Source organism: Pezoporus flaviventris, unplaced genomic scaffold (genome assembly GCF_033815535.1).
Source record: "Pezoporus flaviventris isolate CSIRO_AGI_PZ_B2104156 unplaced genomic scaffold, CSIRO_AGI_Pfla_v1 ptg000045l, whole genome shotgun sequence".
Taxonomy (NCBI): Eukaryota; Metazoa; Chordata; class Aves; order Psittaciformes; family Psittacidae; genus Pezoporus; species Pezoporus flaviventris.
Window position 1 is genome coordinate 8,195,718 of NW_026892593.1, and position 16,886 is coordinate 8,212,603.

Sequence of the window (16,886 nt, forward strand, 5' to 3'; positions counted from 1 at the left end):
TATTTTTGAGTTTTAAAAGAAAACATGAAACACAGAAGCAATTTGCCGTGTTCAGTGAGGTTTTAAATAATGGAGGTGTCAAACGGAGTTATAGAAGTGACCAAGACTTCAGATCCCGCAGACTATCAAAAGAAGCCCATTAAGTTCAGATGTCTTAAAATCTAATTATAACCCAAGATAGCAAAAGCGACAAAGCATAAATTTCCAGAGGCTGCGTGTGACCAAAAATGATAATTGTCTACCTTTGCCCTTTAGTAAATGCCACGCTGTGACAGGTGTTTAATCTCCAGCTTCCCGTTACACAGAGCTGAACAGCCCAGCCTCAGCCCCCAGCTCGGAGAAGCAGAGCCCCATGGCCCAGCAGCACAGCCCCATGGCCCAGCAGCACAGCCCCGTGGCCCAGCAGAGTCCCCTGGCGCAGCAGAGCCCCGTTGCCCAGCACAGCCCCGTCTCCCAGCCGCCACCTCCTCAGCCCCTCCAGCTGCAAGGACATGAAAACAGGTAAGAGCAGCTCCTCCAGCTTTTGCCTTCTGTGAGGACCCTTGTGCTGGGTCTTCCTGCTGTTCCTAGCTGTGAGCCATTGCCTGTGGGGCTCTGACAAGCCACGCTCCTGTGATTCCACCCACAGAGCATCAATCGTGTATGCCAGGATGATCTGCAAGTCTTGTTTGGGTATGAAACGTTATTATGAACAAGGGTCTAGCCAGCCTTCCTCAAATGTCCATCAGGATCATATCTTTGCCAAGGAACTAAACAGTGAAGTATTCCTTGTTAATAATTTCATTGCTAACATACTACTTTCTTATATCACTACAACTTACAGAATACAGGTATATCAGTATCTGATATATCTTACATGCCTGATTTTGTCTATTAGAGTTCTGGATTTAGGAAGATATTTTTAGATATTTTTATATCAGCTTCTATCTGTCTATGGTGTATCATTTTCCAGCTGATTTCTCATGTGTAATTTATGTATATGCATTGACAAATTTATCTCTGATGGAAATTAAATGGTAGGGGGATAGAAATTTTGTGACCAGATGTACTGAAGCTGTTTATATAAAGAGCATGCTCAAGCTGTGGGATGATACAAACTTTCTATGATCTCCAATCAACACTATTTAGTCTTTGGATTAATTTTTGGCATGTTAAATGAAGCTGATTGCACTGACTGTCTTTATGCTAATCTTCAATAACCATCATACCTCATCAAGACCCTCTTCCCTAAATAGTAGACACTGGTTACAGGATTGTAACTTTCTGCTTCTGGATATACTTGAGTTCAGTTGTGATTTAGACACTATGCCCCCTAATTCTCCTTGCTTACCAGATGTAGCACTTTCATTTGCCCTAAATTATTTCCTCTCAATTAGTCACACTTGGCAAATTTCTTTGCCTTATATTTCCTTGAGTAATTTTGCCAAAAGTGATCATCTCCTAGAAGACATATGTTTCTGACAAAAATCCAATGCAAAGCTTTCACAAAAGTCTCTCTGTGCAGTTGTAAGTCAGTAGTAAATGTCTGTGGAACTGAGAATTTTCAGAGGGGACCAGTAAACTATATTAATTAAAGTGCTAAAAAGATAGTATGTTATCATTTTACTTAACAGCATAAGATATATTTGGTCATGTCACTATTCATATATTCAGCAAAAATAAAAGCATCTTTTGACACACAGCTGTGATCTTTTATTGGGAACCCACCTAAAGATTACTTTTGTTCCAGAAAAAGGATGTTATTTCTAGTTCATATAAGTATTATTTTCACTAGATTTTATAAATCAGATTACAGCTTGTTTTGATAGCTTCATCCATAGTTTCTGTATCAAAATCAAGATTTTATATGATATTTAAATCTCTTAGTAATACTATCTAGTATTTTTACTTTCAATATTGTTAAGGCTCAGTATCACAGTCAGCCTGTTTGTTCTCCATTTTCATTTCACAGAATCATTATACTAAGTAAAGAAAGAAAGAGGATTGTCTGTCAACATACAGGTCTTACTATAGATGCCATGTACAGGTTTTAAAAGAACATGTGGCAGCAAGCTATTTTCATCTTCTCAGAAAAGTCAAAAGAAATAGTTCTGATATTTTAGTGTCTGGATAGAGATTCAGCTAATTAAAGTTAGCGTGTAGGAAGATCTGCCATAATATTACTGTAACTGTACTAGTAATGAAGTTTTGAAATAGATTTAAATTTTTGAAATTTTTTCTAACATTTAGATTGCCTTTCTCCTACATAAATTAGCACAATCAAAAGCAATGCTCTCATTTTTTCAGCATGTAATCTTTTTAATCAATAAATACGTTTCAAAATCCCTTTCACGGTTTCTATGTGTCCATGTATCAAATTGGTCACCTGGAAACTTCCAGATCATTATTATAATACAGTTTGAAGTGTGTATTTCCCTTATAGGCACATACTTTCCTGGGGAGAGTGTGAAAACATCCACTATGTGAACATTTTTTTAAACTCTACTACTACAGGATTGCTTTGCTAAAAGGGATTCAGACTTCCCTTGTGCCCATTCAGCACATTACATGATACTGAGGTTTGCAGTAAAAGAATATTCCTTACTTCACCCTGAAGTGTGAAATGCTATTACGCACCAATTTCCGTGTGATAAGAGAGCTATTCGTTCCTATCTGAGTAAATTAATTAACTAGTCACTATTCTACAGAAAGTCACATTATCTTTGAAGTGTTAGGATTCATCTTCCTGTAACCAATTACCAATTAAAGCAGTATTTTACTTGTTATTAATTCCTCATTGACCAAATTTTTTTTCCTTTTACCCGCCTTACTTCTGTCCATAATGACCAATATGACCTGCCATGGCTCGTAGCCAGATAGCATTATAGTGCGTGTGTAATAATAATAATACACACATTAAGTTATATCAAAGAGTACCTTTCGTTAAAAAGATAACAACTAGTACAAAGAATTTATCCTTTTTTAACCTTAAGAATGTCACAACAATAATAATTTACGTCAATGAAACAGAGGGACTATAAGTGTCTGCACTGGTGTTTCATTTACAGAAATGTTAACTCTGGAAAAAAAAAAACACTTTATAAGATCAGTGCGTTATTTTGTAGTGAGTGTTGTGTTTCCACATGCAATTTCATATTCCAAGTAGGCCAGATAAGGGGGAATCAGGATGCTTTTCCTGTTCCTGCCCCTTTGAGCTTAATGCTGATCGCATGAGCAGGAGAATCACACATTATGACTGACCTGAGAGAAAATTGCTTATGGCCGTATTTCAAAAGCCTCAGCTGTTTACCCTTGAAAGTTTTGCTTCTGTGCAAAAATTGGTTTCATGCAATTTTGCAGGGAGGCAGTTTGCTTTCGCTCCTCAATATCACATGTAATGCATATTCTCCATGTCTGGCTGCTTTCTGAAGCTAAATCATTTTGCCTTTTTCAGTTATAGGTCAGAAGTAAAAGCCAGACAGGATGTGAAACCTGACATCCGGCAACCTCCATTTACAGACTACAGGCAGTCCTCAACAGACTACCGACAGCCTCCACTGGACTACAGGCATCCTCCAGTGATGGATTACCAGCAGCCACCACCTCTTGACTACAGGCAGCCACCCTTGATAGATTACAGGCAGCATTCACCTGACACGAGGCAGTACCCCCTGTCAGAGTACAGGCAGCCCCAGGTGCAAATTTATAGCAATCCTAAACGGAAAGGATGAGGGTTTGTAGGGAAAAATCATGTATATTGGTAAAAAAAAAGATGATGTTAGAGAAGAAAAAGGCACCTTTATTGTTTTTACTGTTAGCTACTATTTTTCTATAGAGGAAGTTATTTCAAAACTATTAATATTAATGAAGAACTATGTGAGCTCTGAAATAACACTATAACTGTGTGACTATAATGTTAAATAAATGCTATTTCTAAGGTACTGGAGAGTTAAAATGAAAGTTCTAGAGATAAGTTGACTTTGCATTACCAAAGGAATTTTTTTATTCCTAGGAACATAATGCAGTCATTGAACAGTGGATGTGCTTAAGTCAGGCTGCATTTTAGAGCATTGTTGAAAATTAAGTCTTTATCTAAACTGAATAAATAAATAAATGTGAATCCTGACTGATAAAATTACATTTCTGTTAGTAATAGTCTGGCTGTGGAGAAACTGGCCTGTGCAAGTAGTTTCTTTGTCATCAGGCATAATCTTACAAATTCAGAGACACAGAACTTAGATGAAGAGTTACATTACCTTGGACAAGATTCTGCTGCTGACAAATACTTAATGACAGCTGTGACAGTTTGAGGATTTAGCCCAAAGTTCAGACTTTCAGTAGAAAATCCTCCGTTCTCCTCACAGAAAGGCAGAAAAAATTAGAGGTCTGAAAAGTATTAAATAAGAGAATGTAAACTTCCGGACAGTATATCCTGGAACCACATATATATAGCTTCTATGTCCATATTTTCAAAGCCAGACACATAAACTATACCAATTAAAATATCCAAATTCTGAAGGAATTCAGAGAACCCTCTGAAAATTCTGTGCATTTCTGCGCTTTAATAGCAAACCCCTATCCACATGCACATACACTGTAAGATGCTCCTTAGCATCTAGAGATATGCTTAGACTACCTGTTTCTCAGCATTTCCAGTTTAATTCTCTAACCACTGGTCTACACCACCCAAGCTTGCTCTTCCCATGGCTCTTGCAGTCTTGGCTGCAAATTGATCAGAAGCATCAGACCAAGTTCCCACCCAGACCCCTCTATGAGGCTGGTAGTTTGGGTCCACCAAGGAAAAATTGGAAGGGTGGATCTCAGTCTCTGCAGGACACAGAAAGGGTGAAACTCAAATCTCCTACTTCCCACATCCTCCTCAATACACATGTTTTAACCAAAGTGGTGAGAGCTGCTGTAGTTTGTGACTCCATGCAGTCCAGCCTGCTGATCATGTTAAGCTGTGCTGGGAATTTAGGAGGTGTGTCTCCTAATGTTGATTGTGATGATACTTATACAGGAACTGCCTACTACCTCACTGGCCAAATGACTAATTCTGCATTAAAATAAACACTTATACTCAGGTGCCATGAAAGTATTGAGGCTGAATAGGGAAACCATCTGGAGAACTTTCGGTGCCAGGCAGCTGCTCAAAGTACTCTTTCAGGGTGCTTTAGACATTTTTAGGGAATTTAATTTGCTAAAGTCTCTTTTCAGAAATGGCCAAAGTCTGTCCATGTAGAATTATACTTTGAGGGTGCCTTTGTTTAGATCAGTTGGATAACTGCACTTTTGAAGAGATGTATTTTAAAGTTTTCTTGAATATATACCCCAACATTCATATCATTAATTGTCTTTCATTGCTTATTTGTCTCTACAGGACTTTGATTATTTCACCGTTGATTTGGAGAAAGGAGCCAAAGGTTTTGGGTTTAGTATTCGAGGAGGAAGGGAGTACAAAATGGATTTGTATGTGTTGAGGTTAGCAGAAGATGGGCCAGCAATAAGAAATGGAAGGATGAGGGTAAGTGAAATGCATTGTAACAATCTTTTTTCAACATTTACAGATGTGTTTGGTGATGAGGTCAAAGAGAAAGCAATTATTTAATCTCTGGCCAAGTTTTAAAGAGCTGTTGCCAAATACCTTTTACATTATAAAGTTATTCTGTAGAAGTTCAAGAAATTAGTTGAAACTTATAGTAGGTCTGTGTAGTTTCTTTGCAGAATAAATATATTGCTTCTTGTTGATAATAGCTTATACCTTGTTATACTTTTTTCTCCCTACTCTTTCACTCATATCTGAGCAACTTAAAAATCTCTGACATGGAGTTTGATTTTTCTTTGATAATAATATCAGCATAATTAACAGTTATGTCTCTAATCACAAAGGCAAAGCGATAGCTATCTGACACTATGAAACCTATGACTTCATCTGTGCTATTTTACTAATTTAATGAAGTTGCCTTCATAGTGTTTGCTAAGTTTGCTTACTGATGTTGTTCAGTCTTGTTTGTAGGAATCAGTTTTGACTATAGGTCTTAGTCTGCATAGGTAATAGTGCATTTGGGTCCTGTATTGATAGAAATCATAACACTATCTCCAATAGTGTTATTGGACTAAATACTAAATCTGAAAGCATTCACATAAGAAATGTGATTAAAAAAAATACACATACAAAATATACAAAAAATATACATACAACGTAGGAACAATAAGCTAATCAAAAATAGATGGGTTTAACCTGTCCAGTGGTGTTAACAAAGAGGTATAAACTCCTCAAGGGTTGCTGATACCTTGCAGAATAGTGAGTGTGCAAAAAGGAGGAGAGAACAAAGGTTAAAAAGACTATCAAGAGTCAACATTTTAAAACTGTGTATCTAATTAGTGCAGCCTTGTTGAACCAATATTTAATTATAAAGATGGGCAATGAAAATTGTGTTCTGTACAGTTTATTGTAATAGCATATTTGCAAATGTCATGGTTGTTACACAGATTCTGTTTCACGATCCTAACAGGCTCATCAACTTTGACTTCACGCTGAAAGTTACGACCATTGTCATTGTTCTGAATATACTGTCAGAGACTTCCTGTGTATAACTAAGGAGTTTTAGAATGTTTCAGTTCACTCTTAACTTGCCCACTTTGTAGAATTATAGAATTCAGTTAGGCCTCAGTTGTACCATGGAGTGCAAACCCCTGGACTGGGAGCTTGCATAAATGAGCAATGCTATAATCAGTCCCTGTGATGAGGAAGCTGAAGCGCAAGCAGGTAGGCAACTGGTAACACAGAAATACTCCCACAATATTTGTTGTGTGAAATACAGGGGAATTCATGCTGCAGATAGAACTTTAACTTAGAAATATCTTCTCTGATGAGTCTTTCCATTCTTTCCTTTACTGTGGCGCTATCAGTCAGTTGCTCTTAATCGAAAACTGTAAGCAAGATGTACATTAGCACCCATAACATGATTAAAGATGGGAAAAAAATTGTGGTTTTAATAAGCTTTGGAATAACATATTTGGAAACAAATGGCTAAGACTACAGAAGGGAAGAACGATGCCTTTGAAGAGGGTTCAAATAATAACCTGTATTAGGCAGAAAACTAACTTATTAAGATCCATTAATCATTTGAATTAAACAGTACCACAGAAGAAAGTTAGACTATCCATGCCGTGAATAGCCTAAGTATAAAAAGTATGTAACGCAAATAGGTTTTCTTCAGTTTTGTTAGGAAAAGTCGTGTATGTTATAGTGAAAAATGTTAATGAATTTTCTATACTAACTTATTTTAAAAAAAAATTTCTTGATGTGGCCACAACACTCAGCCAAGTGTTGTTCTGGCCAGATAGTTGTAACTGAGTTTTTCTTCCCCTTTAAAGCATCGTTCTCTGGAATCAGTTTTGCCCTCCAGCCTTGTGACTGCATCCTGTGTTGTATTCTCTGGTTTAACAGCCATTTTAACCTGACAGTCATAAATGGATTTAGAACTTGCAAGGCTTTTATCTCCAGTGACCTGTAACTGATGGACAGCAGAAGCTGAAGTAGCAGCTTCTTCAAAACAAAAATAACAGAACAAACAAAAATCAACCATTGCTGAAAGGAATAATGTACATAGGAAGATGAGCAAAGGAAGCACAGTTCTGTACCCATATCTCCTTTCCTAAGTTTATGTCTGCTGTTAATAATGCAGGTTTATTCCCATTTCTTGGCTGGGACCAGCAGCCTGCTTGCTGCAGTTCTGTATCTCTCTGTTTCACAGATCCATCTCTATACCAAAATATGCAAAAATCTGTTCAGTGCTTCTTGCTTTGCATACTATTGTCTTTAAAGATCAGATTCACTGATCCTAGCCTTTCAGCGCTGGGGAGAGATATCCATACTTATGTGATAGGCTCTAATCAGGAGCGTTTTGCAGCTAATAGTTCTTTTCATGATCTACTTATCTCCATTATTGTTTTGATTCCCTTTTCCTTCTCCTTGAACAGCCTTCTTTGTTTTACCTGAAGCCTTAAAGAAAAACATGAAGCATATAACACAAGGTATAGATCATGCTTATAGAAAGAAATATTACACATAACATCACCATTATTTCCACTCACCCTGAAAAATTAAGCAAGCTAAGCTGTTGAAAAAAATAAATCACATAATGAAACATGTTGCCTGTAAATCATTTAGATGTAATAAGTAAACATATTCCACAAATAGCATTTTGTTGTCAGTCTAGTTACAACCAGCAGAAGCCCTGATAAAGGCACATTCATATTGATATAAATCTCCCTACTTTACAGAAATAAATAAATATAAAGTACCTTGGAATAATAGAGCTACATCTATACTAGTGGGTTTATAAATTTGGATAATTGAAGCAATGCAGTATCTAACTGAAGAAACATCTAGATAGGCTAGTCCAAGTCTTCATGTTGTACCCCGTTAGTGCAAAATCATAGGGCTGGGATGAGCCAGGAATATATTCCACTTGGACATGTGTTAAAAACCCTAAAATACTATCAGCATATATTCAAAAGATTCCGAGGTCTAAATACATGTAAAAGTGTATGCATTACAGCTGCAGAGTATAAACTTAAAGAAGTAGAAGCTAAGATTATAGGAAATCAGGTGGAAATAAAGAACCAGTATAGAACTACCTGTTGTCAAAGAAAATAGAGTAGATCCATTGCTGAGGAAGGTAAGTATGAAAAGAATACAATATACCTTAATAATAGGAGCAAAGATAAACTGAGCAAAAAGACAATGATGAAACAACATGAAGTGACATCAGAATTGGGGCATCCATATGACACTTTAAGTTTGATCCTCAGGTATTTGTGAGCTCCAGTGAAGCTTGGGAGCAGATGACAGAACAGATTCAAAGGTGCAGGTAATGGTCTTCCTCTGGCCCTGCCTGAACTGTCTAGATTTTAAAAAATTCATAGGAGGGGGGAAAGGTTTAATGAATTTTGTTGTTATATCATCATTTCCGACAAGAAGTCATGGTCTTTCTTCCCATTGGGAATGGACGCTAGGCACTTTGTGGTTTTATTGGATACAAATCCACTGAGAAGCACTCCATTTTAGGATTACAAGGTCTAAAATAGCCTTTAATTGACCTTCATGACTGATGGAGCTTTCTACTTTGATTTTCTGTGGAATTGTTTTGAGAGCCAGAAAAGTGGAAGACTAGTGAGTTGGTGTCATACAGACTTCATCAGTCCCACCAGCATATTGCTTTTCTGCTCAAGGATCTCTTTCTGCCATCCTGTATAGACACTGCATTAAAAAGTTTTACAGCTTTCACTGTTCTTAGTTGTGGCATTTTCACATGCACTGAGACTTATATTTGGTCTCATAGACTCTGCTTCTTAAGAAAGCCCAAGCAAACATCCTAGTTTAACTTGGATTCATCTGTCACTAGACATGGGAAAGAAATGCCCATCAAAGGACCTGAAAATTACAGGAAAAAGTATTTCTTCACATGAATCCTCTGCCTGCATGGCTGGTAAACTATTCTCAACCAGTGTTGGAGAGCCACAGCCATAATTGTGTAACTTCATATAAAACCATATGCAAGATCAAATACCACAATTAACTTCAGCAGAATTTTACTGCGATTCATGGATATTCCATATGGAGATTGCTTGCTGAAGACCTCCGTAGGGGGAACCTCATTACTGCACTGGAAGTAAATACAAATCCCTCTTAATTCTGGCAGTAGAGCAGAGAACAAGCTACAGTGGTGAACTCTGAAAAGCCTACCACAGCAAAGGCCTACAACCCCTGAAACGTGACTCAAAAAGATAATTTACACAAAGAGCAAGATATCTTACAAATTAGGAGTAACAAAGGAAAGTTTCATTAGATCTAAGGAAAAGACCTCAAAAGAAAGCATGTCTATTCAAAACTTTAAATGGCAGATAGACTTACAGAGCTCCAAGTTGTAAAAATTAATCTCCACCCTCCTTTCTTCTTCACGATGAAGGAGTACCAGAAATACAAGACTCTGTCCACACCATTGCAAAAACAGACTGAACAGGACCACATCTGTGCTCTGTAAGACAAGAGTGTATTAAAATAATCATGAGAAAAGTCTGGAGAATTATTCCTTGCCTTTGATATCTTATCCCGAATTATGGAGGTTTGAGCACATCAGGACTCCTTTTCTCAACTGTTCCTAACATCCGGGAAGAAATAAAAAACTAGTTGGTGATGGCAGTATTGAAAATTAAAGCTTCAAGCCCTAGTTTCAGAGTAGGGTGAGAATATGGCACACACACTATCAGTGACAGTAATACTGAGTTGAATCAGTCACCAGAGATGAGGGACATAACACGCAGAGTACAGTCCCCACAGCCTTTGAAGATTCAAGCACTTCTGGCAGCAATTTTACAGGTCTATTTAGATAAGACTTGTGGCAACTCATGTTTTATTCTTGTCTCACTTTGAGGACAATGATCAGCAGAGCTCTGCTGCAGATCTCTATCCCTTCCTTTCTTAGAAACAGGGAACTACTGGCTACTCTCAGGAGAATTGTTGAGGATGGTCATAGTGTTGGCTAGACATGTGAGATATGATCAACAGATCTCTTATTGCCTTGAATGGTATCTCCTGCAGCCAGCATGTTTATTGAAACCAGCGTCAAAGAAAGAGCCTGTGGCTGACGGCTGCAGAGATACAGAGCATCTTGCACAAATGGGTTTAGTGAATGCAAAATTCATGAAGAATGAGGGAGGGATGTGCTTTTTTATACACAGCGTGCATCTGTGTCATTTTATCACTTTGTGAGTTACATATTTTTTCACATCTTCTGCAAAAGTTATACTTCTCATCTCTGACATTTCTAGTGTCATTGTCTTGTCAACTCATTTTTCTCAGTTCACATACACCAGTTAGCCCTACCTCTAGCTTCTTCATGTCTCCTCATACTACATTATTTTTCTCATTCTTTGGTAGACGTTTCTTCTGCATTTGCAAAACAGACATCTGCAATACAGGCACTGCAGAATTTAATATGTTTCAAACTTTGCAGCCTTCCTCTGACTCTTGTCACTTTTCCTACAGTCTGTTCCCCTCTCTTTGTTTCAGTTGTACACCACCAAAGGTCAAAATCATGCACAAGGGACAGAAAGCTTCTACGGTGTGAATTCTGAGCTTCTGTGTTGTTGCATAGAAATCTGTGTGACTTTACTTGGTCTGTTCTAGCTTGCTGAGTGAGCAGCACAGTGAGATTCATGACAGTAATCAACTAGGGCTGGGGACAGGTTCACAGCATTCAGCAGTTTGTGTATTTCGTCATTTCCCATGATAACAGAGCTCACACTAACCTTATTTGTGGTTATTAGGGAAAACTCAGCCACATACACCAAGTTATTCCTAGCAAAACAGAACAATTCAGTATTCAAAAGCCAAGGGTCAAAAAAGGCAGGCAGACAATAGGGCATCTGTCTCTTATTTGGCCAGAAACTAAAGCTTGAAATCGTGGAAGGCATAAACATTACATTTGAAACTGCTGTCAAAACCCATGAATGAGCATTCAACAATATTCAAACCTGACGTTTACCTCTTTATAAGTGTCCTCAATACAGGCAACTTCTGGGTTTTTTCCTTCTGACAACACAACTTGTGCATTTTTGTTTGCAATAAGGGGGACAGAATGCCTGTGAAACTCACACCCTGATACTAAAGCCTTCCCTTGAGCCACAGGAGACAAGAGTCCAGGCTTCTAAACAGTAGAGCTATTGCTAACTATGTCTCCCAGAGGAAATTAATTAGGATCAAGACTTAACTCTTCAGGCTTCTCAAAGGAATAGGCAATATGTAGGCAGCTATCTGGGCGCTGTAAACGCTGTATAACACTGAAGTTTAACAAGGGACTATAAACCTATCACCCTGGAGCAGGACACTCCCAAACATCTCAAGTCAGGCACCCCAAAATCACTTGAGCTATTTGCAAGTGGTAGGTTCAGTGGATAGATAGGCAGAGCTGAAAAGCTGGCAAAGTTCAGAGCAGCTTTAGTTAATTATGCCCCTGCAGTATCTGGAAAAGCTTTTATACCATACAGTATGGTATAATGGTGTTCACCATTTTTTCCCATCTCAGCTTTCTTGGTTGCTTGTTGCACACATTTAGCTTGCTGTTTCTCTAGTCACTTTATCACTGTATCTGTTTTTAGCAGACCTTGATTTCTAGGTTTTAAAAGGATCAAAGTCATCTGTTTCTACCAATTAAGGAATCATTCCTTGTGTGAAGCTTGAACATAATACAACTTACACACACACTTCTTTTAAGTCCATATCATTATGTGTAAAGTATCATCACTCTTTTTAAAATGTATTTTTAGTAACTGTTGTTTTGCATCTCTGAAAGACAAAATCCAAGCAGAGATGGCTGGGCTGCCACATATATTGTATGAGTTTCCCATTCCATGGCCAAATTTTGTACCAGAATTCACATGCAGTTTCTGTAGCTTCACACACAGATATCTACTCCTATTCTTTGTGATTCCACTCTCCACACATTACTGCTATATTTCATCAGTCCCTCCAGAACAGAGTCTTTGCAGGTTTATTTCAGCTTTTTGTAGTCCTATTGCCAAAGGAAAGGCATAAATATAAAAAGCACTGACCATCAACAGGACTGATTGTTTCCTATCAGAGGCAGTAAATGGAAGTCTTTAAGAGCCATGCAGACCCCACGATTTGCAGTAGGTCCTCACTGGTATAGAGCCTCTCCTAGATTTCTTGTTAATGAAGAATGGAGCATCTGTTTAGAATGCTCCATCATTGATTAGCCCCAGATTGAAGGGTTATTTCCTACAATCTGCAGTGGGACACACTTGAGGTTGCAGTCAGTAACTACATCAAGCAAGAAGCAACTCAGCTCAGCTTGATGTTGATAAGAGCAAAAAGTAGTAAAACTAGGAGGCAAGTGGCTGTCATAGAGATAACAGATGACAGATACAGACATTTCTTTATTCAATCAAGAAAGCTGCAGCAAGGAAATGGGAAGAAGGCAAGAATGGCATGATCAGTCATGACCTTGTTACAAACATTTAGGACAATTGCTGTATCCAAAAATGAACCAAGGATTGACCAGCATAATCTTTAATTTTTGCCATGGCAAACTTTGGACTCTTATTTGGATCAGAAAGAAAGCTGAAGACTTTGAGTTATACTGCTGAGGCACTCGTGCAAATTTCTAGGTCTTAAAAGCCAGTGAAGTCCCATGTTCAGAATATTGGAAAAAAGTAGATGTTGCTTGCAAGTTTACTCCAATCCCAGCAAATATAAAGATGGAAGGAGCAGTGGTCCTAAGATGTCTTCTCCGCTTGGTGTACTGGGAGCAGTAGCGAGGCAGCTGTTGAATGCTTGACATGAGTGAAAGCTGTCAGAAACCCCACTGAAAAGTCAGTAATATTTAGATATAAAATATTGACATTATGCTCACATACACGGGACTGAAGTATACTCCAGGAGCATGCAGTGCTCCACCAGCCTCTGTTTGGCAAGTCTCATGCACACATCTGAAAGACAAATGCCTAAAAAGTGATTCATTTCAGGTAAGTAGCCAATCTTCTCTACATAACTATCACGTACTCTTAAAATCTATGGCATACCTGGATTACTTTATGCAGCAATATAAATCTTACCTTCATAGTAAGTGTTCAGTGAATGTCAACAATGTCATTACAATGGAGCACAAAGGCAAAGATATTCTTAATCTCATCCATTTATTCTGTGATTTGTGACCCATCTGAACAGTATAGGAAGATGTTGGCTACGCTTTCTCACCAAATTGCATGTCCCTTTGGGATAATGTCATTCACACACCAATTCCCTACTACATGCATCACTGTCCAGCCTCACTTGTAGTGAGACTAGGTGTGATTGATGTGAACTCTGGGAATCCAACTGGAATGCTAGAGCACATGAACATGTATGCCAGCCTGTGGCAAGAGGAGCTCAGTACTGGGTTAGTGTAATTGACAGAAATCAGGGAAGAGTATATTGGCTTAGACGTATATCAGATGTGAAGCTGATCAACATTCTTGTGTCTGCACAACAAAGAAATGCAAACTGAGGTCCTCAGGGATCCTAAATGTATTTTGACAGTATAAAAGCTTAATAAATCAAGAGTGAATTTACTGTAGGGGAACTATTTATTCATCATTTCCCAAAAAAAACTTGTGTGTGAGTTTGTTTGCAGAAAAGTAAGGAGAAAAAACATTCCCCTCACACATGTAGTTAACATCATTCTTGCAAAGATGTACTCAATTTAATGCTGTCAAAGCATCCCTGTGTCTCTACGCTTAATAGCAAAATCCTTCAAGCCAGCTGTGAAAAAGAATGAGTTAATAATCTTTCAAAAAATAGTTGTGTGAAATATTAAGACTAAAATACTTATTGGGCAGGCAGGCACTGTATTTAAATCTGTATTTTATAGAAGATTCATAAAGCTTTTCAAATTAATTAACCCTAACTTAAAAAAAAATAGGACTTAGGAGTTTTAGAAAAAAAAATGAACACGCCAAATGAACTGACACCAGCAGCAGAAATGACAGAGGCAGCCTCTCTTATGTGTGTTTGGTAAAACCCAAACCAATAGGACAAGTAGAAACTTGGGGAGATCACCTATGCAGGTAAAAGTATACTGATATTAGACCCATTCTTCTGGCCGACCCAGCCTGCTATCCTCACTCCAGAAAGGACAAGTAGAAGATGCTTAGGAAAGGAATGTAGGACAAGTATGAAATGGGTATAACAACATCCGAGCCACTGGCAGTCAGCAGTGTACAGATTTTTTTAATGCTAGAATGTTCAAAGTTAGTATCTAGAACTATTTTTAACCATTTATTTGAATTTGCTCATGCTGTTGACGTTCCTGATATACTAAAGTTAAATGCTTGTGTTGTTTGAAAAAAATGTTCCTTTTTTTGTTTGCAGCTACAACATAATAATTTTATGATTGCTTCCTCATTCTCCATATGATTCCTTATTCTATTGACTTATGTCATACCTGTCTTATTCCCACTGAAGTTTGCCGGTCTATTTCATCTTGCCTCATAAGGGATTTGTCCTTTACCCCACCCAGCGTCACTGGTCTCCTCTGAACCATTTTCAATCTATCGCATTTGTTTGAAGGTGGAAGCACCAGAACAATTTGCAGTTTTCAAGATATTTGTGCTCCTAAATGACATAATGATGGCTTCTCCTTTATTCTCTATTCTTTCCCTAACAGTTAATATTCTGTTTGATTTTTTGACTGTACTGACATTTTCAGCAAGCAAACCACAAGGACTATGAGATCTGTCTCTTCAGGGGTGATGGTTAATTTAGAGTAATTGTGTATGCAATTTTCCACATGTACTGTACTTAGCAGCGCTGAGTTTCACCTGCTGCTTTAACACGCAGTATTGTGCTATTTTGTTACAGCTTTTAAGTTTAGTTTTGGCACTCCTGCATGGCATTGTCTTGCCTGCAAATCTTAGCACCCCAATCTTCAACCTCTTCATAATGACATATACAAATATGCTGAACAGAATAATCGCTATAGCAAGGTCTTCTGATTGTGAAAATTGACCACTTATTTAAAGCATTTTGTTTTCCTAGAATTTAATCTCTTCCTTAGAAGAGCCTATTCATTCTCATCGCGCAGCGGTGCCTTTCCTGACAGCTTTGCTGTTAAAAGCTTTCTGAAAGTGTCAGTATACTAACCAGAACACATTTATCTATATAGTCACTGAGAGTTCCAGTGACCTGCAATACATCTGTGAGGAATGGCTTCACTCTGCAATAGCCACACTGACCCCTACCCACTATATCATCATTATCCATGTGCCAACTAACCCTCACCATTCTTATTGCTTCCTTCCGCCTGCTCAATTGAACATGAGACTCACTTGGTTACTTTCCAGGACCATTCTTAAAGAATGATGTCACACTTGCTACTTCCCATTCCTCTGCTATTCAGCAATTTACTGATTTAGGCAGTGGATTACACCCTGTAGCTACTAGTTCAGCAGCTTCATATCCAAATTCCTTTAAAGTAGAGGATGAAATCCATCTACTTCTGGTGGTTTCTTACTATTCATTTCATCAGTTTGTTATAAAATCTTTGCCGCTGACCTAGCCATTGGAATCCGTTCTGCAGACTAATCCCTGTGATGAGCAGAATCTCTGCAGGAGTTGCCCTGCCCTCCTGTTTAACAAGAATTGAGGCAAAGAATTAATCTATTTTCTGTAGTCTTTTCTAGCTTGTGCCCAAACTGTCTTTTGGGATCTTAGTTCTCTGACAGGCTCTGCACCTCTGGTGTGTTTGAAAGTATATTCTTAAATTTTACATTTTAGCATCTTTCCTCCTCAAAACTTCTCATGGTTTTATGTTTAAAAACACGAAAGTCAGACTTTATGTTCTTTCAGTTTAGCTGTTTGGATGCAACTTTGAATGAAGCAGTCTCCATACCCAGCCTTTTATGTAGGATTTGTAAAATCAGCTTGTCAGATCTTGAACTTGCCTTGCTTTTGCCTAATAGGAACTGCCTGAGACCATCAAGAAGACAGCAGAAAATTTTCTTCTTCCTTCTTAACAGCCTTTACTGCTTCTCATCCATGTAGTGGTGTAGCACATGTTCTTAATATTACATTATGCTACAGAGTCATCTTAGCTCTATATATAAAAAAAAAAAAAGTGTAACTCAAATAATGAATTTTCTTTTTGACACCTTTCATTCACATGTACGTGGATTATTTTGCAGCAATGTTGCAGAATGCATCAAGTCTACTGTAGTATCAGAAGTCCACTTTGTTTTGTTAGCCACCCACCACTGCAAACTCCATTTCTCTCCTACAGTCCCCATTCTCTGCAGACACTCAGTCATGCACTTCTTCCACTTTCTAAGCTCTTTCTGTAATA

General features: G+C 38.0%; 1 protein-coding gene across 16 annotated transcripts in view; it reads left to right on the forward strand.

Annotated features, from left to right (window-relative positions):
* The window catches only part of MAGI2 (membrane associated guanylate kinase, WW and PDZ domain containing 2), a 738,716-nt gene that overhangs the window by 690,022 nt on the left and 31,808 nt on the right, over positions 1–16,886 (forward strand). For 9 of the 16 annotated variants that reach the window (XM_061467329.1, XM_061467328.1, XM_061467318.1 and 6 more), the window contains 3 exons: positions 291–501; positions 3,434–3,674; positions 5,360–5,503. In XM_061467329.1, coding sequence (XP_061323313.1) covers positions 291–501; positions 3,434–3,674; positions 5,360–5,503 — 596 coding nt within the window. The remainder of the gene's footprint in view (positions 1–290; positions 502–3,433; positions 3,675–5,359; positions 5,504–16,886) is intronic. The other 7 variants (XM_061467330.1, XM_061467332.1, XM_061467333.1 and 4 more) reach the window with 1 other exon arrangement.